General features: G+C 49.4%; 7 protein-coding genes across 7 annotated transcripts; 4 read left to right on the forward strand and 3 right to left on the reverse strand.

Annotated features, from left to right (window-relative positions):
* Positions 1 to 27: 27 nt before the first annotated feature.
* Positions 28 to 573, forward strand: TRIVIDRAFT_216117 (uncharacterized protein; the record flags this gene model as incomplete). Its single annotated transcript, XM_014101596.1, has 1 exon — positions 28 to 573. One exon carries the CDS (start codon positions 46 to 48, stop codon positions 217 to 219), a length of 174 nt encoding a protein of 57 aa, XP_013957071.1.
* A 789-nt stretch (positions 574 to 1,362) lies between these two features.
* On the reverse strand, positions 1,363 to 2,232 carry TRIVIDRAFT_150143 (uncharacterized protein; the record flags this gene model as incomplete). The annotated part of the gene is made up of 1 exon (XM_014101597.1): positions 1,363 to 2,232. One exon carries the CDS (start codon positions 2,230 to 2,232, stop codon positions 1,363 to 1,365), a length of 870 nt encoding a protein of 289 aa, XP_013957072.1.
* Positions 2,233 to 2,927: 695 nt separating this feature from the next.
* Positions 2,928 to 5,347, forward strand: TRIVIDRAFT_191511 (uncharacterized protein; the record flags this gene model as incomplete). The annotated part of the gene is made up of 6 exons (XM_014101598.1): positions 2,928 to 3,001; positions 3,087 to 3,697; positions 3,766 to 3,797; positions 3,867 to 5,096; positions 5,133 to 5,192; positions 5,279 to 5,347. 6 exons carry the CDS (start codon positions 2,928 to 2,930, stop codon positions 5,345 to 5,347), a joined length of 2,076 nt encoding a protein of 691 aa, XP_013957073.1.
* A 734-nt stretch (positions 5,348 to 6,081) lies between these two features.
* Positions 6,082 to 8,782, forward strand: TRIVIDRAFT_53897 (uncharacterized protein; the record flags this gene model as incomplete). The annotated part of the gene is made up of 8 exons (XM_014101599.1): positions 6,082 to 6,227; positions 6,424 to 6,525; positions 6,578 to 6,645; positions 6,722 to 6,832; positions 6,882 to 7,963; positions 8,020 to 8,086; positions 8,213 to 8,653; positions 8,721 to 8,782. 8 exons carry the CDS (start codon positions 6,082 to 6,084, stop codon positions 8,780 to 8,782), a joined length of 2,079 nt encoding a protein of 692 aa, XP_013957074.1.
* A 3,116-nt stretch (positions 8,783 to 11,898) lies between these two features.
* TRIVIDRAFT_29663 (uncharacterized protein) lies at positions 11,899 to 13,921 on the forward strand (the record flags this gene model as incomplete). The annotated part of the gene is made up of 5 exons (XM_014101600.1): positions 11,899 to 12,310; positions 12,376 to 12,800; positions 12,850 to 13,492; positions 13,558 to 13,679; positions 13,754 to 13,921. The coding sequence occupies 5 exons, from the start codon at positions 11,899 to 11,901 to the stop codon at positions 13,919 to 13,921; spliced, it is 1,770 nt and encodes a 589-aa protein (XP_013957075.1).
* A 4,430-nt stretch (positions 13,922 to 18,351) lies between these two features.
* On the reverse strand, positions 18,352 to 19,583 carry TRIVIDRAFT_222125 (uncharacterized protein; the record flags this gene model as incomplete). The annotated part of the gene is made up of 3 exons (XM_014101601.1): positions 18,352 to 18,608; positions 19,356 to 19,437; positions 19,494 to 19,583. 3 exons carry the CDS (start codon positions 19,581 to 19,583, stop codon positions 18,352 to 18,354), a joined length of 429 nt encoding a protein of 142 aa, XP_013957076.1.
* A 4,468-nt stretch (positions 19,584 to 24,051) lies between these two features.
* Positions 24,052 to 25,812, reverse strand: TRIVIDRAFT_60312 (uncharacterized protein; the record flags this gene model as incomplete). The annotated part of the gene is made up of 1 exon (XM_014101602.1): positions 24,052 to 25,812. One exon carries the CDS (start codon positions 25,810 to 25,812, stop codon positions 24,052 to 24,054), a length of 1,761 nt encoding a protein of 586 aa, XP_013957077.1.
* Positions 25,813 to 26,579: the final 767 nt, after the last annotated feature.

Consider the following 26,579-nt stretch of genomic DNA (forward strand, 5'->3'; position numbering starts at 1 on the left):
ACAGATCTTCCAAAAAGACATCGTTGCCTCCAAAGGAGATACACTATGTTTGGTCAATACCCAACCATCGAAAATCGATCGAGAAGTCTGAAAGAGCCATCCCCAGGACGAGGCGCTTTGCCAGCTTACCCTGTGCTGAGTCATTTGCCTTCTGTTCACAAGTCCAGCACCAGTCGTCGGATCTCTTTATCTGAGACAGTCTATTACCATCTCTTTTAGTTTGCCAGACACGTCGCCATCATCACACGAGTCCGGTTTGAAGAGTAACAATGGCAAGCCAAAAGGGCCATTCTAAGACAGAGGTGGGCTATCCTACCGGGGTCTTGATTGGGCAACCTTCTGTACGAGACATAGTTCATTCGTGTTTCCGGATGGGTTTTGGATAAAGTAAGAGACGGTACACTGGATGGGTTGATCCCTTTTTGGATATCTTTACCTTTTATCGGTTTTGTCTTTTCTTTCTTTCTCTTTTTCTTCTTGTTTCTTCTTTTCCTTTCTTGTTTTATTATTTTGCACTGTGATTTTTTGTGGCATTAGATACCTCCTGAACGCGTAATGAACATACTTTTGAACAATTTTTGATCTCCACTTATTGTCATCGTTTCTTGGTATAATCAACATGTGCAATCTATGACTTCAAGGTACCAGTCAAAGTAGAAAGCTCTTATACTTCCAGCTTGAGACCAACTTGCGCAAAACCTGACGTTGACAAGAAGCCGCTTGTCTCGACAGAGAAGAAGAGAAGAAACGGGGCCTAGGAAGGGGTTTGAAAGGTCGGCGAGAATGTAAGCCATCTACCATGGATAGAGAACCATTGTCTCATCAAATCTGTAATATTATTAAACTTGAGCTATCGAAATGAATAACATTAAATCTCGAATTCTGTTATACGGTCCCTGGTATATGTAGTATTTTGAACAATATATCGCCCTTTGGTACCTTGATACGCACACCCTATGCTGAAGAACCAAATATGCCACCGCTGATTAAACAGTACTCTGGCGAGCATTTTTGCCCAGGCCTTATCTCACCCTTGAACATCCAAGTAGCGTTCAATCTTGGAGATTTCTCCTTGCTGACTGGTCTGAGAATGTAGCAACCGTCTCCAGTCTGAGAATATTCTCCCATACAATCACAATTTTTGCTGTTTATAGTTTGCGTATAAACGATGGAAGGAGCAGAAACGTCTTCTTAAAGGTTGGATGATACACCAGGAGAAATCGTGTCGAGCTTGCTGAGGAGCTCGTCAAAGAACCTCTTTTGCACTTGTTGACCCCACTGGTTTGTGACGTGTTTCGCTGGCCTATTGGGGCAGATTTGATTAGCTATTTCAATGTGTATAAAACAGAGGCTGATAAAGACCTACACCTGAATCTTGCAGTTGGTTAGGTAGTGCCCGTGGCTAGTCTCGTCTGTGAGGAGGCCGTGTACCAAAGTGCGGCTACCCTCCTCTGTCGAGCGAGCCAGGATTTTCTCTGCTATTTTGGCCCCGGCTGAATCCGTCTCCCTCGCCAAGTCGGATTTGCACCAGCTTGGGTTTGGAGTGTTGAGGATGAATCTGCCCTTCGCTCTCTTTGCTATTTCTCGTACGGCGTAGAGGACGAGGAGTTTCGAAAGGGGATATCTCCCAGACATGTCTGCTTGCTTTGAGTCGTTTAGTCGATGCAGGATGTTTTTGTCATTGAGCTCAGCAAGGGGAGCCATGTAATGCAGGGCACTGTTGGGAATTGCAAAGCGGCACGCGTTGCCTGTTTGTTGCTCCGACCTGCGCATGGTTGGAAGCAGTAGGAAGAAGAGCAGAAACGTGTTGATGACGTTGACGTTGAGAGTCTTTTCGCTTTCCTCGCTGAGGGTGTAGTGGCTCGTCATGATGCCTGCGTTGGCCAAGACACCGTCAAGTCGAGGCAACAGAGATGCTCGTCCAGCAAATGCTTTGACAGACTCTTGGTTATCCATATCGATGGACCACACCTCGATGGAAGAGTCGAGCTTGCCGGTGGATTTGAGAATTTCTTGCTTGGCTGCTTCTCCTTTGGAGGGAGTTCTCACAGCCATGATGATTTTTCCCACGCCAAGGCGAGAGAGATGACGGGTGGATTCGAATCCGAGGCCGCTGTTTGAGCCGGTGACTATCATGATGTGATTGGAGAGGTCGGTTGTTGTCGAGGGAATAGGAAGGTTAACAAAGACTCTGCCATAGATGACAGAGCCAAAGCCATGAACAGCAGACATAGTGACTTGCTTTGTTCTCTATGCCTCCTTGGATATGGATACCGCTTTCTCAAATCAGATGCTGGCTTGAGCTTGCGATTCAGATGGCGAAATAATGGCTGCTTCGATGCTAAAAAAAAATATATGTTCTTGGAGTGGTTGCTGGAGTAGGCTCTGGGTGTCGAGGAAATCCAAAGGTGACTAGCTGCTTTCTCACTGAACAGGAGGATCTAGTTGCCAAACTTGAATAATCAGTTTTTGTCGTCTTTGCTTGTCTATTTATTCAACATCATACCTCTGTTAGCAGAGCCGTCCTCCTGAGCACGCATTCGCCCCAAGTTTGGCATCGTCATCTCGACTTGCAGGATTCCCGCTCCTATCACCGACTCAGCTCCGAGCGGCAACTGGCATGAACTGGTTGCTGTGGAGAAGCGGGGATAATATCTCCGCTATAGCGCTTCATCTCAAGCAGCCGCTCCATCCTGACATGATGAGCTAAGAAAGCATCATTTGGTATTGTGGAGGATGCAAACGGGATTAGTCGTGATTGGACCTGACCGGGAATAATATCCCCGACGGGTTCATTAAATACTCCGCAAACATCTCCGATAACGAGCGGTCTTGCTTAGGGATAGTCTTTCAATTCCTGCCACCAATCTCGTATTTTCTTCTCTTTGAACAAAGCGCTTCTTTTCTTAGTCCTTCGGAGTCGCACAATGGAGTTTGGTCCTAGGAAGATTGAAAAGCGGAATCGGGCCCCTGTGTCTTGCGAACCATGTCGAGCTCGAAAGTAAGCAAGCATCCGCTCACACAGTAGCTCTCCAGATGAAACCAAAGCGAAAACATGGTAGGAAGCTCACACTCACCTCTCGTAGGCAAATGTGCAATCGCGGCCAGCCATGCGAGGCTTGCACCAGACGAAATCAAGCATCACTATGCCGCTATGCTCCCAATGCCATCCGGAACAAGCCTCGCCCTGCCAAAGTAGGTAACATTCAGGAGCGGCTGGATAACCTGGAGAGCATGCTGTCTTCGATTGCGGCGAATCCCACTGCTGCTGGTATTAGAATTGGAGCTGCGCCCAGCAAACACGCTTCGTTCAACGCTATCACAACGTCAGCATCATACAAACAGCCTCAAGAATCTGGCAAATCAACTCAAAGTCGCCAGGATGATCAATGCTTACCGCCTGAGCTGCCCCATCGCCATGAATCAGGAGATGGCCAAATCAACTACATTGATCCCAGCCATTGGAGAGCCATTTTGGAGGAAATCAAAGAGGTTCGAGAGCATCTTTCAGCCTTTGACCGCCCTCTGGTTCAGGACGAGCCGGAGCGCAAAAGCGTTGCCCCGGAGGAAGGCGTCGGATTTATGTTTGGCAAATTTCCGGTGGTCGACCTGGAAGAGGTACTTAGCAGCTTGCCTTCGCGACCGATATGCGACGCTCTCGTTGCGCAGTATTTCAACGCGAGGTTCATGGTGTTGGGTGAGTGCATGAGAATCCAGCTTTGGCTCTGCAATTGACATTCGGTCGCTAATAGAGTCTGCATGTAGGCATCTTGCATCCGGTCAAATTCCAAAAGGAGGTCAGTCATCTAGAGTAGTAACCACATCTTCATTTTACGAGGCCACTAACAATACGGCGATAAATACAGTACGAAAAGTTCTGGGAAGCTCCGTTGAAAGCACCCCCCCTTTGGATCGCTCTGCTTTTTTCCGTCCTCAGCCTAACGACAACTCTTCGCAATGTCGCCGGCCCGGCTGAAGCCAAATCTACAGGTCCTTCCGCCACTTTGTTGCAACAGAGGACAGTGGAATGCCTCGTTCTGGGGCGATTCCCGAATGCAAACGCGTATGCTCTAGAGGCTATGATACTGCATCTCCAAAGCTGCTACCTCACTCTCAACAAGCTCGGCTCGGATCATTGGTTCGAGATGGGTACTTTGATTCGCCTTGCCTTTAGAATGGGTTACCATCATGACCCAGATGGCTTGCCGGGCATGTCAGTCTTTGACGGAGAGATGCGGCGGCGCGTTTGGCACAACATATTTCAAGTCGACGCACTAATGTCCTTTCAGATGGGATTTCCGAGCATGATTCCCACCGAATTCTGCGACACCAAGGTGCCAAGGAACCTCCAATTCTCTGATCTCGATATAGGCATGACAGCGCTACCTCCGGGGCGACCTCTATTCGAAAACACTCCCATCAGATACCCAATCGCCAAGTCTGGCATCATGGCAGTGTTCAAGAAGATTGTGGCGCATTCTCAGTCTTTAGCTCTCCCGACTTACGACAATACGATCATGCTGGATAATGAAATGAGGGAAGCATACAGCGCCTTGCCAGAAATATTGAGAGGGAGAGACGTTGGCCGCTCCTTTATGGACCCGTCGAGTATCATATTCGAGAGATGCACACTTGAGATGCTCTACTTGAAGGGTCTTATCGTTCTCCATCGGCGATACATTAGCTACGAGGTTGACAGCCGTAGGTTTGAGCACTCCAGGCGAACATGTGCCGAGGCAGCTCTCGACATTCTCGCCCGCCAGGCAGATCTAAGTCAAGCATCTCAGCCTGGAGGGCGTCTGTATGACGACCGATGGATGGTATCCTCCCTTACCATGCACGACTTTCTTTTGGCTGCCATGGTGATTTGTTTGGATCTCTCCGTTCGTCTGCGGCGTCCTTTAAGCATTTCAGTGCCTGGAAGGGACGACGATCCTCTTACTGGGCGAGAGTACCATGCGCTGCAGACATCGCAGAAGATATGGGCATCCAATAGCCAGACGTCCTCGGATGCACGTCTTGCGGCTTTGGCTCTTGGTTTAATGATTCAAAAGGTGGCCGAAAAGGATGCCCGCCATATTCCTCCATCCGATATGGCGGCAAATGATCTGGCTTCTGCTTCTTCTGCGCAGGACCTCCCATATGCAGGGCCCATGTCCCAGATGATTGACGGCACAGAAGGATTGGATTGGGTAAGTTTGGATCGGTGCGCTTTGATCGATACGGAAAAGAATCTAACTCGACGTAGGGCCTGCTGGACCAATACTTTCAAAACCAGCCGACTGACGCGACGCATTTGGAGGGATTCAACATTGATCCCAGTTGGTTTGATCTGCCACAGCAGTAAAGGAACGGGAAGGTGGCTTTGCAGGAGTAGTATTGCCAATTTCTGGTTGTATTATATGTCATATGGCGATGCAGGATGAGCAACGAGAGGAGGGGAATAAGGAAGAAGAGGTGCAATTGATGTGTAACTTTGCCTTGGCAGACGAGTTCATTTGATACGACTTACTCCGTACATAGTATGTCTATTTATGATTTATGGGCCCAGTGGCCGATATACAGCCGTGTGTACTCCGTAAGTATCCTCTGCATCCCCACCCTTCTGGGCCCGCTGATGTGTGTAGATCTGTCTATTCCGTTCCAGCCCCAGACCGATTCGCAGAACTGGGCCAGCTCCGTGTACCGGAACCGGAGGCGGGATGTAAGTGAGAGAGAAGAGCTGGACGTGGCACCCATGCGCTCCGGTGACATGTATGTACCTGGCACGAACAGAGCACCCCGCATTTTTTGCTAGACGACGTCGGAGCGTGGCTGGGATTGTCTTTGACTCTACGGAGCATCTAGTCTATAGTGACAAGATGTGACTGTGCGGTGCCATTTATTTATTTTTCCGCCTCTCGCTTCCTCCAGTAACTTAACTTCTTTTTCATCATCCTCAATCCCGAAGCAAAGACTGGCATCTTTGGATTCTTTTTTTTCTCTTCACCGAGCGCTTGTGCTCACGCACGCAATTGACATTTTTCCTTTCCCATCCCACCCCCGGCTTTCCTCTCCTCCGAATCTATCTACTCCTCGGCGATGCTCCGAAATCGCCCTTCGAGAAAGGCCATCCGCGCCCTTGGCCAGGCGAGGGCCTGGACGACGCCGCCTACAGCCACTCTTGCGCAGTCAAAGCTGCCCGCGACGCAAAGAACAAAGGCCACTGCTACCACTTCTGCCGCGCCGTAAGTTTTTGGCTGTTTTTCTTGGTTCTTTGCGCCCTCATAACCTCGTTCGTGGTGTCACGCTTCACTGCCCAACAACTAACTATCCGTGTTCCTACCTTGAAAGACACCGAGTGCCCCAATGCTCGCTCCACCAAGTCAATTGATGGCTTCATTGTTAATCTCATGTCAATCATGTTGCTGACCTGCTTTACAGTCAGACTCGCCCTGTGGCCAGCCCCGCCTTTAACTTGGAACCCGAATCTCGTCGTCATGTTCAGCCTCTTGTCAACCGATCGAAACCCGAGATGGATGAGTCGTAAGATTTCTCTTTTCAAACCACGAGGAGCCCCTTGCTCATGTGCTTTCAGGTTCATCGGAAAGACCGGCGGCGAGATCTTTCATGAGATGATGCTCAGACACGGGGTGAAGCATATTTGTTTGTCTCACCTTGTCCAACCGAACTTGTCTTGTCGGCAGGGCCAAATGAGAACCCACGTGCTAACTTGTCCTAGTCGGCTACCCCGGAGGCGCCATCCTTCCCGTCTTTGACGCCATCTACAACTCGGAACACTTCGATTTTATCTTGCCTCGACACGAACAAGGCGCCGGCCACATGGCACAAGGTAGGAGTTGCTTGGTCGAACAATGGAGCTTTATATTAATATATCATAGGGTACGCACGTGCCACCGGAAAACCTGGCGTAGTGCTCGTTACATCGGGTCCGGGAGCGACCAATGTCATCACACCCATGCAAGATGCTCTCTCAGATGGCACTCCCCTCGTGGTCTTTACTGGACAGGTCGTAACAAGTGCGATCGGACTGGACGCGTTTCAAGAGTGCGATACTGTGGGCATTAGCAGAAGTGCGTGCAAGTGGAATTGCATGGTTACAAGCATTGCCGATCTCCCGCGTCGAATTAACGAGGCTTTCGAGATTGCTACCAGTGGTCGTCCTGGCCCTGTTCTTATTGACCTTCCTAAGGACATTACAGCTGGGATTCTTCGAAAGGCTATACCAACACAAACTAACCTACCCTCTTTTCCAAGCATCGCTTCTCAGACTGCCAAACGACTAATGGAGAAGCAGCTTAATGCCTCCCTTGGTCGTGCTGCTGAGCTTATCAAAGTAGCTAAGCAGCCCATCATTTACGCTGGCCAAGGCATCCTCCAGTCTGAGGGTGGAACTGAGGTTCTCCGTGAGCTAGCTGATAAGTGTTCTATTCCTGTTACGACAACTCTCCTGGGCCTTGGTGCATTTGATGAGCGTGACGAGAAGTCATTACACATGTTGGGTATGCATGGTATGGCATATGCCAATATGTCTATGCAGGAGGCCGACCTTATCATTGCTCTTGGTGCTCGCTTTGATGACCGTGTTACCCTGAATACTTCAAAATTTGCTCCTAATGCTAAAGCTGCAGCGGCTGAGAAGCGAGGAGGCATTATTCATTTTGATATATTACCAAAGAATATTAACAAGGTCATTCAAGCAACTGAGGCTATTGAGGGCGATGTTGCCACTAACCTCAAGATGCTTATGCCTATGCTCACACCTACAAGCATGGAGCAACGAAGCGAATGGTTTAAAAAGATATCCGGATGGAAGGCCAAGTGGCCTCTATCCAACTATGAGCACGCTGACTCTCCTGGAGGCAACGGTCTCATTAAACCTCAGTCCCTAATTGAAGAGCTGAGCGATCTCACCTCTAAAATTGACAAGAAAACAATCATCTCGACTGGAGTGGGCCAGCATGTGAGTTCCTCATGAGCAGCCAACACTATTTACGAACACCAACTGACCTGAAGTAGCAAATGTGGGTAGCACAGCACTACTTGTGGAGAGAGCCTCGATCGTTTGTCACGAGTGGTGGACTAGGTACGTGACGTTTTTGCAGCACCTTGGCCGTTTCTCTCCGGCCTTTCCTAACCCCAAACCCAAATCTTATCATGTTTCTTGGTCATTGAAGTTTGCTACAACCCTAATCCTAACCTTGGGATGCAGGCACGATGGGCTTTGGGCTGCCAAGTGCGATTGGAGTTGCAGTAGCGAGACCAGACGCCCTCGTCATCGACATTGACGGAGATGCGTCCTTTAACATGACCCTAACAGAGCTCTCCACGGCTGCTCAATTTAACATTGGCGTCAAGGTTATTATTCTGAATAACGAGGAGCAAGGCATGGTTACTCAATGGCAGAACCTGTTCTATGAGGACCGCTATGCACACACCCACCAGCGGAATCCGGACTTTATCAAGTTAGCCGACGCAATGGGTGTGCAGGCGAGAAAGGTCTCCAAGCCAGAGGACGTTCGGGCTAGCCTCGAGTGGCTCATCAACACAGATGGTCCAGCTCTTCTCGAGGTTGTTACCGATAAGAAGGTGCCTGTCCTGCCTATGGTACCAGCAGGTGCTGGCCTCCACGAGTTCTTGGTTTATGATAGAGGTAAGCTATAGTTGCTGGGACTGTAACACGATGATATGGGCTATTTGCTAACGGCGGTTGATTGCAGAAAAGGACAAGGCCCGGCGACAGCTAATGCACGAGCGAACCAGCGGTCTTCACGGTTCATAGCCAGGAGTCTGGGAGGGAGCAAAGCTGTTGGGTGAAAAATGCTAATTTAACTATCCCTTGTTGAGGGTAACTATCTGGGTGCGTATGATGGTGATACTCTTAATGTGGTGAAAGTGGCTTGACGATAAAACGGAGGTGTGGCAGAGACGAGGCGAAGGAGACGGCGACGGTTAATCGAGAGTTGAAACAAACGGCCGCATCATGCGTGTATGGCAGGCTTTGGAACGAAATCACGGCTTGCGACAGGTTGCTACAAAAATGATGAGCGGATAATGTAGGGGGATAGGCGGGGTCGAAGTCAAGAGTAGATGTCGAAGGCATCGGTGGAGGTTGGAATATTCATGTTGGAATATCTACAGGTGTGTACAGTACTGGAGGCGCAGTGCAGGGGTCTCGGGCGCCTTACTCGGTGGGGAGGACCGCCAAACCCGTCTTATTTATAACTGCAGTATGGAGTATGTTGGCGCACTGCGTAATTCTGTGTGCCCATCGTTTGCAAATTCCCCGTCATTGTTTTGCAAACCGCTGGAGTGCCTTGTATGTACTCTGCAGCTCGCCCAACGACCAAATTCCATGTTACAAGGGAGTGGGGCGCGAATTGTGACTCCCTCATCACCCGCGTTACTGCCAATCGTCCACCTCAAGGTACGTACCGTTCGCCAAGCGAGTTTACCCACCACAACAATTCTTGGCGCACCTCCAGCTGCTTCTCCCTCGTCCTTCTACCTCGTGCTTCTACCAAGCATCATTTTTGGACCAGCATTTTTATCACATTTTTGCTTCAATTTTTGCTCATTTTTGGTCTTTTCTTATCATATTGGTCTCTTTTGGTCTTTTTTGGTCTTTCAATCATTGCTTTATCATTTCAACAAATGTGAGTTTTCCTCTCTTTCATCCGAAATCCATCTTCAACCTCCTCAACTCTCCCAACATCGACTCAACTCTTCATGCTGACCAAGGAAACAGTTTGGATTTTTTTGGAAATGTTTTTTATCGCCATCCTACTCGCTGGGTGTCAACTCAAGCTACGGCATCTGCGAAGCCGTCTTCTCCAAGAGCCCCCTTAGGACACCTGCGTTATGGTTTACAGATGTGCCGCCCCAGCCAAACAAGCAGCAGGTCTCGTTGTTTGCGTGGCGACGCAAACAATAAGGCCATACTGGGTGAGAGGGTGCTTGCCACGCAAACAATGAGACCATACTAGATGAGAGAAGGTGCTGCTGGACATGGCAGTAGTAGACTTCCTGTTTAAGCGGTTCCCCGAAGCAGATCCAAAGTGGCTCACGGAACACAAGACGATTCCTTGGCTGTCGATGTGTCAAGCGTGGCCTTCACAAGCATATCCTATTGGCCACATCTGCTGTCCCCGGCGACATCGGGAGGTACGCAGCCCAGCTTGAACAATCTGAGGAAATGGCTCGGCAGAAATTCCAGGGCGGTGATCTGGGATATACTTCCAGCGGATGCTTCCAAGCTGGAGCTCAACCCACCCTCCAGGATTTCAAATAATCACACCAATCGCTTTGCCTGTCCTGGCCTCCTCTCATATGTTGTCGCCGCTAACGGTGCCATCAATACCACCACCGCCGCCGCCTCCCCCTATTCAATCTTTGGAACCTCCCATGACCGATGTTCTCCGATACTTACATAGGAGTCTCTCGCCCAGTTAGCAAGTCCCTACCCGGCGAGAGATGTAGCACCACCAATACCAGTAGGGTCCCAAGCTATCGGGTTTATGGTGGGAGCATCATCATGATAAGACACTTAATCCCCTCCAATACGCCAGCATCCTTACAGGTCCTATGAATACCACAAACTAGCGCGGACATCTCCCTGCTGCTCACACATGCTACATCGATGGTGGCACTGGCAGGCGTGGCCAGATATTAATGGTATGTTTGATTTCATGCTGTGACAGCAGGGTACAATACCCAGCATGCACATGGAACAGAAAGGCTGACACCGTTGATCAAGACAGAAACGGCCGTTGGATTACTAATGATACTATCTATCCGCTGAAAGATACATCGCAACTCGAAGCTGAACAGATATTCAATGCCTTCAAGGGTTACATTCTACTTACCATGACAAAGAACGCCAAGGTTCAAGTATTGCATGAACCAGAATTTGTCAAGGATCAAACAGATGACACGACTCGGGGTCTACGAGAGGCCCAGGTCGCAGTCATATTTTACAAGAGGTGCCAAAAAATGAAGAGCTGGTCGTCAACATATTCTCTCGCCACAGATACCCTGGAGCCAGCCTCTCCTTTACGGCTCGCAATAACAGCCACATCTATTTTTTCGCAGACCTGCGCAAACCAATCAAAAAGTTCTTACAACTCGGTTGTAGATCTTCTTTACAAGATAGCAATAATCAAGTTGGCTCGCAATCAAAAGGAACACCACGACCAGAAGCTCTTCGCCTGCCAGAGGATCCAACCTACCAGCTGAACCCCTGTCAGCAAAGCTACTTGTCCTGTTAGGCACACCTGCAAACAAACCGTTCCACCTATTTACCCAGTTCAGCCTTTGTCCGGTCTTTTGTCCACAAAATACTTCCATCTACCAGCTGCACTGCCGCAGCCCAGTTTCCACTCCATTCTCTTGGTAAGTACTGCGCTTGTACAGTTGCTGTCTATACGCAGAATACGGCTGAATGCTGACCCGTGCTGTATAAGGTTAATCCTGGCGTGTCTTCAGCTCAATGGCCAACCACACTGTTCCCGTCATTAATTTTCGCAGCATCTTTCCAAATAGGGGATTTTAGTGTCAAGCTACGCAACAATCCTGCGATTGCGAGGAATGCGATCTCTTCCTATTGGCCACAAATAGCCGATCGCCACAGCCACGATGCAGCAGTCATTTGACGGCGGCAGGGCATTACGTCGACTTTTCGCGGCATCTTCCCTAGAGCGGGAGTGGCTGAACATGTCGGTCTCTCTATGCATGGAGGGAGGATTGCCATTGAATCCTGCCATATATCGTTGCGGTGCCTCCTCGAGAGTACCAAAACTATAAATTATGGCGGACTCACTTCACAAATTCTCGAATAGCCACTGCTTCGTTGCGGGTCAAACGTACCACATTTCTAGTTCTTGATACACAGTCGTCGAAATGTTGGGCTCCAGTCTTCAGTTGCTACTCTGTCTAACTGGTGGTGTCAGTGCCCTCTGTACAACCTATCTAGAATCATGCAAAGCATATCCTGGCACGTCCTCTTGGCCTTCTGCCTATACGTGGGCTGCCCTCAATCAAACACTTAATGGAAGACTCCTCCAGCCTCCTCCTCCTGGGGCGGTTTGCCACCCTGGCCAGCCCACCTATGACACCAGCCAGTGTCCCAAGATAGCCGACGAGTGGAAGACGTACGAGTTTCACGCTGGAAACCCAATTTCCGTCATGTGGGACAAATTCGATAATTATACTTGTCTTCCAGAGGAAAACACGCCGTGTTCTCCTGCTGGGTATCCTGCCTACGTGGTGAATGCATCAACTGCAGAGCATGTCAAGATCGGTATAGACTTTGGTAAGATGAACCCTCGTGTTTTTTCCAATTGACGGAAAGCAAAGTAGGCTAACAATCTATTCTAGCTCGCAAATACAATGTTCGTCTCAACGTCAAGAATACCGGCCACGATTACCTCGGCCGCTCCAATTCCCCAGGCTCCCTCTCCATATGGACTCATAATCTGAAGACCATCACATATAATCCGGGACAATACAAGCTACATGGCTCTGGAAAGATCCTCCAAGGTAATTCTATTACTGTTGGTGGTGGCTCTGAGATGTACGATATATACGTCGCCGCAGACAAGCATGGCCAGGCCATTGTTGGCGGAGGAGGAAAGACTGTTGGAATAGGCGGCTACATCACTGGCGGAGGTCATTCAATTTTTGCACCAAAGTATGGCTTGGCAGCAGATAACGTGTGGGAGATGGAGATTGTTACTCCCGGAGGCGATATCGTGATTGCCAATGAGGACCGACATCAAGATCTATTTTGGGCAATGCGAGGAGTAAGTGCCCCTAAAATGATGATCGTTGCAATACTAATAGCCATTGCAGGGAGGAGGCTCAACATTTGGTGTCATCACATCCGTCACGCTCAAGACGCATCCAAGCCCAAAGATTCTGAGCGTCGTCTACATGATCTTCACAGATCCGAAAGAATCCATCGCCATGGACCTAATCACCTACATCATCTCCCAAATACCTAGCCTGATGGCGCAAGGCCTTTCCGGTTACAATCTAGTCACCAGAAATATGCCGTCGCCCATCCAGCTACCAGGTATCCCAGATCGCATCGCTGGCTTCCTGGGCACGTCCATCCTCCAAGATGTCGACAGCCCCGACGTCGCCGCAAAGATATTCAACCCAATAAACGACACAATTCGCGAGCGCTGGTCAAACAAAGTCCAATTCTACACACTCCTTACCGAGTACGATTCATGGCTAGGCTGGTTTGACAAGAACTTTGATAGCAGCCAGGCTGGTGGAAGCCAGTACCTCGTATCCCGACTTTTGGATGGCGAAGCCCTAACCGGCAACCCCAAGAAGCTCAAGAGCGCCCTACAAGCGGCCATGACTATTGGCGATGGCGAAACCATGTCTGTTTTCATGGTAGGTGGCAAGGGTGTTCAAGAAGCGAAGCCGAGAGGAGGTAGCAATGCTGTCAATCCCGCATGGAGGACCGCATACGTTCATGCTCGTAAGTTATCTAACTTCTCATTCAACAGAGCTGAATTCTTTGTACTAACTATACTCTACTACTAGTGACCAGCCAATCGTTCGGACCATTCAACAAGACTGCAGAAAACGATGTCAAAGCAGGCCTAGACAAGGAATTCCAACCCCTCCGCGATCTGACGCCCAAGTCTGGCGCATACATAAACGAGGTATGACATCTCCCCATCTCTTCCGTCGTCGTTGAATAACACTCACTAACTTCTGTTTTTTGTTTCTACCGCAGGCCTTTCCGTTCGAAAAGAATTGGCAGCAGACGTTTTGGGGCAGCAACTACGCGCGACTGCTTCGCATCAAGCGCGAAATCGACCCTACTGATGTATTCTGGTGCGCGCCGTGTGTGGGTAATGAGAGATGGGAGGTTCGTGATGATGGAAAGTTGTGCAAAAAGTAGCTGAGACCGACGTCGTCAGATCGAGGCTGTCCTTTCTCGCCTTCTATAGAGGCGACCGCGTCGGAGGAAACCAGGAAATGGGCTAGGAACGTGATGTTATGGCAAATCCAATACAATGTATATTTTCTTGACACGTCTAGAGATGCATCCGATGGGAAGATTTCAAACGACTTATACGAACAGCTGGGAAATCAAGTCAAATGAACTTTGTTGCTACATACAGGTACTTTTGTGCGCCCATGGTGTGACTCAGCAGCCATCTCCTTCACGCCTCTATCTCAACAAGACTGAATCAAACAAAGCCCTTGACCAGCATTGCAATCTGCTACCTTGAACTGTAAAAAAACTCTTTGAAGAACAAAAACTCTTTGAAATGAAATACCAACTCCTTCAATAAACGGCACCTTGTGTTTTCCTTCCTTCCCGCTCCCAATCTCCCACTGTATCCACGCTTCTCTCCAATGTGTCTGTGATCTCTGCATGCTCCCTAGTTCTAGGAAATGTGCGAGATGCACCGTTGTTTGAATGTCTGTTTGAGTGATGTGTATTTTTTTTTTTTTTTTTTTTTTTTTTTTTTTTTTTTTTTTTTGGCTGCTTCTCTCTTGCTCCCCTCTAGTCTCGTCATCTCTCCCCTTCAATTCTTGCGAATTCTCGTAGCGCGCTGACAGTTGGCTTTTTGTAGGACCCTACCGTGCATGACCCGGATGGAGCAAAACCAGGGACTGCTCGATGCGGACGTAGAACTCGTGAAAGCCGACCTTGAAGTTGGCCTTTGCGTCTTGGGTCGAGAGGCCATTCACCCATATGCATTGCTTTTTGTTCACCTCATTCCACATCAAACCCGACTGTTTGCTGTGGGGAAGCTGGAGAATATGTCTCGGCTCTTAGCCTCGACAACATTTTATGATGGAGAGCCTTCTCGCGGTTGATACAAATTGCCGGGGGGGGGGGGGGGGTGGCAAAAATGCAGCTGAGAAGCTTTTTGAAATGTGGCGTGGGCCCGAAATTGGTAGATGATGTGGCTGGAGATGATTGAGAACGAGCCAGACTTGTATATCGTCAACCACGTTCAATAGATCTCGTCAGGTCTGTCCCCGACCTCGTAAACACGCGCTCAGCAATCTCCTCCGAACCATTCATGTCCACGAATCCTTCTTTGTAGACGATCGAAGTGGGTTTTCCATCGACGCGAACAGGTGATTTGAAGCGCCAACTGGGGAAAATAGATACATGCGTAGGTTGCTCAAAGAAGAGAATCATTTCTTCATTTGCCAATAATATAAAAATGTGTTTTTATTCGCCCGCATGGCTTGCATCATCTTCATTGTGAGAGCTTGTACCCCCTCCTTGTATCCCTGTGGTACGAGTTAGCAGCTGCGTTATTGATGAACAGTGGTGATACTGAAATCTCGACTTACCTGAGGGCTGGACAGCTATCGGCTCCGAGCTTGGCTAGTCTGTAATGATATTGCTAAGGGGAACCGACAGCTGTCCAAGAGCGTAGGACTTTACCGTGCACGAAATGGCCTCGGTGGTTTTTTTTTTTTTTTTTTTTTGTCGTCTATTATATATTTTGATAGAGGTTGATGAACATATTGATGCTGCCTTCCATTGCGGTGCCTTTTCCAGCAACGTCACCAGCGGATCCTGGATATAAAATGCTTCTGGGCGCGTAAATGTCGTTGCTGCTCGTACATTGACCGAAATCGAAGCAAGAGGCTCCTCTTCTGGCAGCGCCCTCGGGGTGGAAACGATGCCCCGAGGAGTAGGCGGACGTGGAGGTCGTGACGAAGCCTAGGGCGTGAGCCGACGCCAAGGTGCTTGCTCAGGCATCGGGTGTAGAGGGGGCAGTTTCTTCTTGTCCTCCTCGGTGCCCTTGTACAGGCTATCCACCACGTCGCGCTTCTTCCCAATGGCGGGGAATACGAATTCCTCTCCGTCAATCATCTTTCTCTTGCGAATGCGTAGGACATTACCGTGCACAATGGCCAGACTGCCCCGCGGTGTAGGGATTGGACTTGACGGAGTGTAGGATAGAGCTGAACTCTTCCACCTGCGTGTCTAATGACTGCATCTCTGCAAGCGGCGGCGAGGTGATGCTGCTTAAACGTGGCCCAAAATTGGTAGATGAAATTGTTGGAGATGATTGAGAACGGGCTAGGTTCTCCGGGTAGGACAGCTATCGGCTCTGAGCTTGGCTGGTCTTTAATTATATTGCCAAGCCAGAGCTGATAGCTGTCCAAGCGCGTAGGACATTACCGTGCACGAACCAAAGGCCCAACTTCGACGCGGTGTGCTTTTTGTTTTGTCGTTGTGTATTGAGGTGGTGGTTGTGGCGATGCTTGTTTGCGTTTGTGTCAGAATTCAAGAGCTTCCTGTCCACAAAACCCAGGAGACGCTGCTCTTCCTCTGCTTGTTTCTGCTTCTTCTTGGTTGCCTTTCCCCCTCTGTCTTAGAGACCACGGTGTGCGCTGTTTCGCCAGGTCTGCTTGACAGATCCAGGACTCATCAATATATTGGGAAAGACTCGTCGACACAAGCCTCAAACCAAGCATGGTAGTCTTCGCGTCTGAGATTGAGAAATTGGAAGACCCCGTCCATCAGTATGTGTTTTCAGTATATGACACTACTTTCATTCATCTGCCCTGTAGATGTTCGTTCTGTGTCTTTTGCCTATGTTTGTTCGCAATGTTGACAGCGGGCGTGCGTTGGTTCATGTCGTGCCAGCGATGTAAAAGCTCTTTGCGGCTCCATAAGACTTGCGCTTTGGGGCCGATTCTTTGTCATAAATAGTTGAAACAGATGGAGAATTTGGACAGAGGAGTTGACAGTTCCGCCGGCAGCCTAGAGACTCTTGTAGCCACCCGGGCATGCCAGCCAGACATTCTCCACGAATCTCAGGTATCGCATATCTACATGACAACCTCATCGGTAATTTATAAGGCTATCTAAGCCGACGCGGGTCTTTGACCTGCTTCGCAGATAGCCGAGAAGATATTGCTTTCGGTGTTTTTTCCCCAAGCAGATTGCCATCGATTCTCCAGTTGGTGTCATATATGTATGCAAGCGTATAATGCGTGTAACATCTTAGCAGATTCGGCGCTTCTTCGAAGGGTTCCAAGCAGTGAGAGATTCACGCTTCTTCTTCTGTTTCTTCTCCTTCTTGGACTCGGCCTCGCTGGTGGGGGGGGGCGGGATTTTGGGCCGACAGGCTGGAGACTCTTGTAGCCCCCTGGCCTGCCAGCCAAGCACAAAGCTGGTTGATCTTTGGCTACGTTTGCCTCATTCTGGGGTAGGCATTTCCTCCTTCGAAGCTCTCTCCTTCTTTTTTCTTCTTTTCTTCTTTTCTTCCTCCTCCTTCGAAGCTCTCTCCCCTTCTTTTTTCTTTCTTTTTTTCTCTCTCTTCTTCTTCTTTTCTTCTTCCTTGATGTCTTTTCTTTTTTCTTTTCTTTTCTTTTTCTTTTGTGCAATTTCTTTTCTCCTTTTGTGCTTGTTCTCTTCTCTTGCAGCCCCGATGAAAGATGGGCGTTTTCTCATGAGTCGATATGATGCAACTCTTGACAGTTTGATTGAACATGAACTAGAATCAACTCCCATACTGGTGTCGTGCCACACTTTCCAGAACTGCAGCTGCATTCTTTTCTCTCCCTGCCAACTCAGCCCTCAACATGGCCTCCAGTTCTTCCATCAATGTTTTTGCCTGGCCACTATATCAGCCATAGTGACCTCAATGGTGCCTGTGGCAGGACCTGCGAAAGGCTGGGCCTAGGCTCACGGCGGCGTATAGTGTTATGCATGTTGAAGGCGGAATTGCGGGTGGAAGGATCCGCGGGCCGTAGCCCTTGCTTGCACTTTTGCCCAGGGCGGCATCGGATTCGGCACTACTCTGGCGGCCTTATCTTTTGTTTTCTTGAGCTGATTTGTCTCAGCTTCTGTCTTTCATGGCTTTGAAGGAAGAAGTGGAAATTGACTGACCTTGTGAACCAATGGTTTGCGTTTTGGGACCGGTGCCTTGTCGTCATGAATGTGTGAAATGGACCATCGAGGAGCGGGAATTAGGATGGCGAGAGTTTTTAGCCGACAGGCTGAGGACTCTTGTAGCCCCCCGGCCTGCCAGCCCATTCGATAATCTCCGTTAGGCATTGAAACGTTCTTCGTGCTCTATAAATAGTTAGTCCGTGTTTGAAGAAAACATCAGGTGTTTCTTTACCATTGACGTTGCCAGTCCTCAAGCCAGACACTAGCCTTTGCTTGCAGAGCATCTCCCTGATATCTTTGCCCGTGCCCGGTATACTCCCAAAGTCACCAATCGTCGATAATAGATGTTCATAATCATGCCGTCATAGTAACGTTTCTGTTCTCTGTGTCCATGAATCTGACTTTCCTCGAAGGCGGCGACGATAATAGATGTTGATAATAGATGTTCATAATCATGCCGTCATAGTAATGTTCCTGTTCTCTGCGTCCATGAATCTGACCTTCCTTGAAGGCGGCGACTTGTGATCTCGCCTAGCTGACGCGGCCAGCTCTCCTCGGCGTCTTTGACTTCTCTGGGAGGCCGACAGGCTGGGGACTCTAGTAGCCCCCCGGCCCGTCAGCCTCTCATGCGCAGTAGTTTGCACACTCTCATCGGGAGCGCGGCGCGTCCACAGCCGTAAAACACCCCAAACTTCTGAAATGGTGACCACTAAGGACGAGTAGGTACAGCTTGGTACAGCTTCTTGAGATGTGAGAAGGATGATTGAGAAATCAGAAAGAACGGACGTTACCTCTGTCGATTATGCGTTGCAACTGTAGAGACGAAGATCTGCCTTCGACATCTTGGAAAGCACCTTCACACCGCTCATAAGGCCCAACGTAGATATGGATTGTAGTAGGCCCTCAGCAACTGCGACTGCTCATCAATTTGAAAACACCCTGGAACATTTGGGAGTAGAAGGTCGGGACACTTGAGTCTGGACGTGTTGTTGACATGATAGGAACAGAAGAAGGGTTCAAATATGCTTCTTGGGGTTCTTGTTCTTGCTCGGCATATCCAGCAAAACTTCATAATCTCGTCGTGCAGTTTTTTCCCCATGCTTGGTTTGGCTGGTAAGGCTGAGGACTCTTGTAGCCCACCGGCCGTACCGACCGCCCCGTCGAGTTTGACGAAACTTCATAATCTCATCGTGCAGTTTCTTTCCCATGCTAGGTCTGGCTGGCTGAGGACTCTTGTAGCCCCCCGGCCATATTAGCCGCCCCATCCACTTCGCCGACACTTCATAATCTCGTCGTGCAATTTTTTCCCCATGCTTGGTTTGGCTGGTAGGCTGAGGACTCTTGTAGCCCCCCGGCCATGTTAGCCGCCCCATTCTTCATAATCTCATCGTGCAGTTTCTTTCCCATGCTAGGTTTGGCCGGCAGGCTGAGGACTCTTGTAGCCCCCCGGCCGTACCGGCCGCACCGCCGAATTTGACGAAACGGGCGCTGACCTCTGCTTGGATTTCTGCGAGCGTAGCACCGTGTTCTTTCTTGAGCTATTTCGGATCAGAATCTACCTTTTAAAGAGGTGTATGAATACAGGTAGACTGACCTTGTTAATCTGCTCATGCACAATCTCACCTGCCAGCGCACTCCTATGACCACGGCTCTGTCTTTGACCCCTTCGATACGCCTCGGCCATTGTGATGGCTCTCTCTCCGACGTAATGGTACCCAGTCCATTCCCAGGAGCATTTGGGGCAATTCGTTCCTCGCTGCGACCTCCAGAATGCCTCTTGACAGATGTCGTACAACCGCAGTGTGCAGTTGGGATCTGAACTTCTGAGCGCCGGGAGCGAGTTTTCTTGGTTTGGTTGGCAGGCTGGGGACTCTTGTAGCCCCCCCGCCTTACCAGCCGCCCCTAGTGGCCTCACTTCGTTCTTTCTTGAGCTGTTTGCGTTAGTATCTACCTTGAGAGCATGTGTATGAATAGGCTGACCTTGTTAATCTGCTGGTGCACTTCTACGAGCAACTTCTTCCCTGTGCTAGGGTTGGCTGGCAAGCTGAGGACTCTTGTAGCCCTCCCACCATATCAGCCGCCCCGTCGACTTGAAATTCCCGACCATGACTAGGGGGTGGAAGGCGGAGGGAAAATCGAATCCAAGTTTAGGGGAGATGAATCTTGGTCAAGTTTTGAATTGTGCCGCATCGACAAGGGTATGGCCTCTGGTAGACATCTCACCTCACCGATTGTTATTGCACTGATCCTCTATCGTATGGATCAAACCATCTGTGATCCGTCGAAGCTCACTCTTCGCAGCTCTTTGCACACAAGTGGTCGACTGGCTGGGTCCTCTTGCAGTCCCCCCGCCATGCCGACGACTGTTACACTCATGATCTTTTTTGAGTATTCCATAAGAGAAAGCATGAAATGACAGGAATTGTGACTGGCCCAAGACGGTGGTCAAAGAAACATTGCCAATTTTGGTAGGTAAGAACTGGCTTGCAGATATTTGTTGTATCAAGGCAAGGCTACCTGACAATCTTGCTGAAGATGCCGCGTAGAAAATGGCATGTAGGACGTGTAGTCTACTTTGTGATATAAAGCGTGACTTCCTTGAGTTGAAAAAGACGCGTCTTGTTGCAGATGTAACCCTTGGCTCAGAGGCTGGAGGGTGAACAAGGGTATTCCCGGACAAGAGCAACACAAAGACACGGTGGCGGGTATATAGAAGACCTAGGATGCTAGTTAGTCAACAAAAGTAAGAAGTGCGGCGGAGAGATTCACCGATGTCCATAAAACGAGAAAGATCTCGAGAGATACAAGCCTATTGAACATTCCACCTGGGTGGCAGACAAACGCTTCGGTGGACGTGGTTATGTATCTCGAGGGAAACAGTTAGTCAACAGATAGCAACACAAGGGGTGCAGAAGACATTACCGATGCTCGCAGAACAAGGCTCTCTAGGATAGAAACAAAGGCGGAACAGAGCGAGCTGCAGGAGAAGAGCGACATGCAGAGGCATCAATGAGGCCAAAAGATGTCTGTGACGGTGGTTAGTTGGAGAAAAACAAAGAAGACCGGGAAAACACAAAAAGAAATAAGGGGACAATACCCAGTTCCAGAGAGAAGGAAGTTTCCCGGCAGGATCAGGCAGACTAGAGAGAGAAGGAAGGGAAGGGGGAAGACGGAATAGAGGGAAAACTGCTTCTAGTGTTTGGAGAAGGTCTGATTTAAGCAAGAGCATAGCCATCAAGCCCAGGTGTTGGCCTGATGGGCTTTCCGCAAGATGCTAGCTGCTCGAATTTGCTGCTCCAAATACTATGATTTCTCCTTTTGAGGGTACGCCTTGATGAATAGCTCTCTCGAAAGTAGACACAGAATTTGTGTACCAGAGTGCTATCGCTCCCTGAACGATGGTTATTGACTCACTTTTGGGTTGAACGAAGGTGGTGTGATGTCTTACGAAATAGAATCATCTCCTCTCCAGAGCCTTCCATTGCGGGCATGAAACGACTTCAATCTGGTGCTCGCTTCAATCAAGACAAGATAGACGAGAGGAGCGGTCTAGAAACCGAAGAGCGGCAAGCAAGAGTCTCAAAGTCTTCATGCTGAGCCAACTGCACCTTCGAGCTGCCGCTTTGTGATCTGCTGCTTCCAACGATGTGTTGAGTACGAAGAAAAGGATAGAGGAGAAGGAGGATCTAGGCAGCCGTCAAGAACGCGAAGGAACCCTCTCGAACCTGCATTACATAAGAGACAGTTGGCACGGCGTGCTACGTGGGTGCTAGGCTTTGGTTGCCTGATGGTTCAGTTGGCCGGCCACTAGGGCTGGCATCTGCTTGGACCACTCAGTGGACTGGCATCGGCTGTTAGGGGGGCTGCCTACTAAGGTACCCAAAGCAGTACCTCAGTAGATGCTTTGATGTATTGAAATTTCGTCCCTAAGATCTTCTGTCTGAAATCAAGAATCGAGTTCTTTCTAATCCCTCACAATATTCCACTCTTCTACCATCCCTGTCTCCCTAAGCCGAAATGCCCCTTCTCCCCACAGTTTGTTTCCCTGCCATTCATTGCCAACCTCAACAACAATCTGGCCCTCTCGGCCCTCATGTATGTACCACATCACACTGGGCGTTCCAGGGGTGTAGCTGATCACCGCTCTGTCACCTGGGTTGATCTCCTGTGGAGGGTTGTGGAGGTGATCTGTGCTCCCAGTGAATTTGAAGCTATCACTGGTGGTGTTGATCAGTGTCACGGCTGTGGGCATTCATATCAAGTTGTCTCGTGTTAGCCATGAAGAGTGCGGATCCAAACCACAAGATTGAATCCAATGGTGACTTAAAGAAAGGTCAAACTTACACATCTTGAAGGTCAGGAAGAAGAAGAAATCTTTATTTGTTTTTTGTTCAAAATGCAGATGTCGATGGCAATGCAACAGCGAGATGCACAGCAGATGTTGTCCTTCTTATATGGCCTGCACTGAGGCACTGCGGTCAAATCTGACATGTCCCCTGTCTTGACTACCGTAGAGTACGCTGGCTCCCGAAGAGGCCGTTTGACACTAAAACGTCGCCATTTTAGCTAATGGCTCAATTGCTCCAATACTGAAGCGCATCGTGTCTAGAGGTGCATCGTGAGAATGCTTAGAGGTATGATTCGAGGTCAGAGAGAGGCTCGTCCATCAAGCTCTGGATCCACTAGGGGCACTACCCCTCGTTTACGTGGCAGAATCAAGAGGCAGACATGGTTGAATATGATGCTGATTGGGCAAACCCAAAATTCTACATCTGCCAGAGAACAGCTGAATATCTGCATTGGGACTGCCTCCACCACCGAATTCAGCTAAAGGTGCTGGGGTCAAGCTTGACATGTGGGTGGAGAAGTTCTAGCTCCCTCTTGCATGACCAACGCGTAAATATATTGCAGATTCAAGTAGATGTCTATCTTCAACTGCCCCGTACGACATAAGCTGAACGTTATTTGGAAGGTCGAGAGCCGTGCTGGCTGAGGCATTTATCAAGAGCCCTGAGAAAGACAGCGAGATTCCTCCTCCAGTCCTCCCGTGGATCGCCATCACAACTTCAACGGAGAAAGAGCTAGAGAGACAGGCCGCGTTTACCCAAAGATATGGACTAGGCCGAATGTATGATGGCGCACAGTTGAAGACGGGATTAAACTCCGTCTCCACTTGGTTCCTCTAGGTTGTTCGTAATCAGCAAGGAGTTCATTGTGGGAATCCTTGGAGGCGGAGGCGGAGCGGGTGTGAACGGTGCGGCTCGTGCCAAAAGCGTTCGTCAAGAATCGAACTATGACTAGCGGCGCAGTGCCGACAGGCAAGTTGACGCCCGGTTTACAGGCGTCTTTATTTGTTCACAAGGAACAGTCTGGGGAAGAGGGCGTAGACATAGTCGTAGCAACGTAGAGCCGAATCGATTCGTCGTCTATAGTATAACTCGCGTGCAAGTCCTGAAAGCAGAAAATATATTAGCTTCTCTGTGATCAAATTCAGTGTTCATAGCAACACCGGAGGCTGTTTTGTTGGAAAGAGATACACTCAAGCGGATGAAGCAGCTATTCCCGAGTCTCCTTGACAAGAGGTGGCCCAAATCAATTGAATAACAGTAAGATCGTGAATCCGTCCATTGCCAAACAATGAACAATGGCCAAGTTCAGGGAAATCGAACAACAAGTGGCTCGTGCGGTTGAAGATTGTTTCCCGAGACTAGTCTAACAAAGGCGAGCCATTGAAAATGGAAGAGTGGAGGAGAGAACCAGGATACAGATGTGTCTTGCAGCAAGACTGCTGACTCCGTAGGCCTGCGAGGCTGCAGCATCCAAGTGACATTTGCTCGCTAATTAGTTAGCCGGCTCTGCAGGTCACTTCAATCTAGCCACACAAGGCTGCCGGCATTGTGCTACTACCCTGCAGCACGATGGCCAAAATTCCACTGGAAGCCGGAGCAAATTGTATTTGCTTCACATAATCCGCCTCAATTTCTGCTAATACGATACCCAGCGCGGCAGCTAGCCTCATAATCGACTTTCTCTATGTCCGTGTCCGAGTTAGCGCGCCAGATCCTTGTTGTATCATCGGCAAAGGAAGACGTCACCTGTTTCGAGTCCTGAGAAAATGCTACCGAGATAATCGAGGCACTGCGAGTTTTTGTTTAATCAACGAGATCAACGAGCCTAATGATCGGCCTCTGACCTTCGTCAACAGATACCCTAAACACTCTATCCTCGTAGCCATGGCTCTTGACAAACTCCTCAAAAGTCTCCTTCAGCTCCTCCTCATCATTCCGGTATTCGGCGACAATCGACCCCAGATCACCGCCATACACGACCTCCGCTGCGCCGAGAAGGCCTTTGGGCTCTTCTCTCAGAATCGAGCGTTTAGCAAAGGAATATACCATAACGAGGACCGTCCACACGGTCAGAGCGGACAACAATCCTTGCATCAGGCGTGCTGTGCTGTTCGCGACGAAGAGACGGTTGATGAACGTATAGATTTGACCAGCGACGGGATCACCGGGAGTTTCCAATGGCTGCAAGAGGTAGATCGATCCGGACACAGAAAGGATGGATGCATACACGTCCTGGATAGCGCGGATCAATGCATTGGTGTCCAGACGGTGGGATAATCCCACCACACGTTCCGAATAAGCGAGGATCAACAGGCCCAAATTATTAGAGGCATAGGTCCCCGTGGGATCGAATTGGTCAATCTGATGGATCATGAACTCGAGGCCACTCCAGAAATCAGGGAGCCATGCTTGGGGGTCATCACTTGGTTCAAAGGATACGATGGATGGTGCCGTTTCGTTCTTCGTCGTTGTGCTGACCAGAAGAACTCCGCGGGTTTGAAAGTAGTTCATTGTGCATGAAATGAAACTAATATTCGTCAACGTTTGCGCCGCGGATGAGGAAGAATTTGGCGCAAGAACAGCCCCGACAAAGACATGGCGACGGAGGCCAGTGGCGCTGCTGCAGTCGCCAATGTAGTCGGTCTTCATGTATACGGTGGCACCCGCAGCGACAGGAATGTGAACACTGATTGGGCATCCGCGATCCGTCGTGTTGAAGATGAAGACGTTCTCATTGGTGATGATCTGGTCATAGGTAGTCATCTCCTGGCAATCCAGACCCCCAGAGTAGGCCATGAGCTCCACGCTGCTATTCCCCGAGCTTGGGAATCCGCCATCTCTGGTTGGAACAAACATGGGAAAAGCATACTCCTCGGTTGTCCAGGGAGGGAAATTCGCGTTGTAGACGCGAGCTGCTGAGACAATGTTGAACACGGTCTGGTAATTGGTCTTGGAGTTGACGGCAGTCTCGTTGAAAAACGTCGTGATTGACATATTTGCGGCCGAGACGTGTGATATGGCCACCGGCTTGAAAAGATTACTCATGAGAGAAGGGAGGGCGATAGCAAGAAACGAAACCAGAATCGTGAATCCAAGCACAACATGCTTGTTCTTGAACGCATAGAACCATGACACAAACGAGAAATAAGACAGATAATCTAAAAGAACAGTCTTTTTGCCTGTTGAACCTGTCGTCTTTGCCATTTCAACGGAGGGCTGTCTGCTGGCGAACTCTGTGAATATGGATGTCCAGCACAGCTGGTAAAGTGTGATCACGAAGGTGGGCAGAGTAGTCCAGAGATATGATTGAGTCCAGTGAGAGCGTTTGAAGAAATCATTCGAGACAGAGTTGGGATTGGGAATATCGACAGTCACGAATCCATTATTGTTTCGAGAAAGATGGAGGAGGACCTCGATACTCACGATCAGCCCGATTTCGAAGATTGTAAAGAGCAAAATTATTGAAGGACAGAGTTTCCATGATAGCCAGCCCTTGTCGCGATTTGTTGGCGGGAATAGAAATCTCCCTAAGGCTTGAAATCCCTTCTTGATGTGGTTAAACATGATGATCTCTTATGGCAATATGGCAGATCAAACGCGGAGGAGAATTGAGAGGAATTTCCCCATACTGCGCTTGTATTCAAATTCTAGGCTCTGATGCCTGAGGCGGATTACTTATTTGAAGCTGAAGACTTTCTCAGGAACTCATCGTGTGGCGCCGTCCTTTTGAGCTGCGCCATAACAACCAGGATGGCCCCTGACGGCATTACCAGTATGGTGCCTTGGATGCAATAGATGGCCCCTACATCTAAGTTCACCACCATTTCCCATAGTCAGCTATGAGCATCCAGTATTGTCCAGTAGCTCTTGATAGTATTTAGCCACTAAATTTGAGCCACACCACTAGTGATTCTGTCAAACATACTGTACTTTGCCCGAACACGACGCGATGGTGTACAGCATGAAACCACCTACCGAGTAGTCTCTCCTCTCACGAGGCTAGGCTGTGGACTTGGCAGGTACTAGATTGCACTCGTTTATGATTGCGCATCAAGCTTGTTTGCTGCGCCCGCTGCCCTCACCGAAAACCACGGCAGATCGGCCTGCGTCCACTCACACCACACTCCGAGGGGAGAGGAGCCACAACTGCGGAACTAACCAAAGCCACAGCCATAGCCCCAGTTAGGCCAGGTGAGAAGGCAGTGGTTCTGAGCCAGTGACACTCTCGCCCCTGTCACGCATCGTGCCGCATTCTCAGGACCCATTTTGACAATTGCCGATCCGATGTCACCGGCGTGTAGCATTTGGTCGGCAGCCCGGGGATGGGCCTC

This window comes from Trichoderma virens (genome assembly GCF_000170995.1).
Source record: "Trichoderma virens Gv29-8 chromosome Unknown TRIVIscaffold_6, whole genome shotgun sequence".
Lineage (NCBI taxonomy): Eukaryota > Fungi > Ascomycota > Sordariomycetes > Hypocreales > Hypocreaceae > Trichoderma > Trichoderma virens.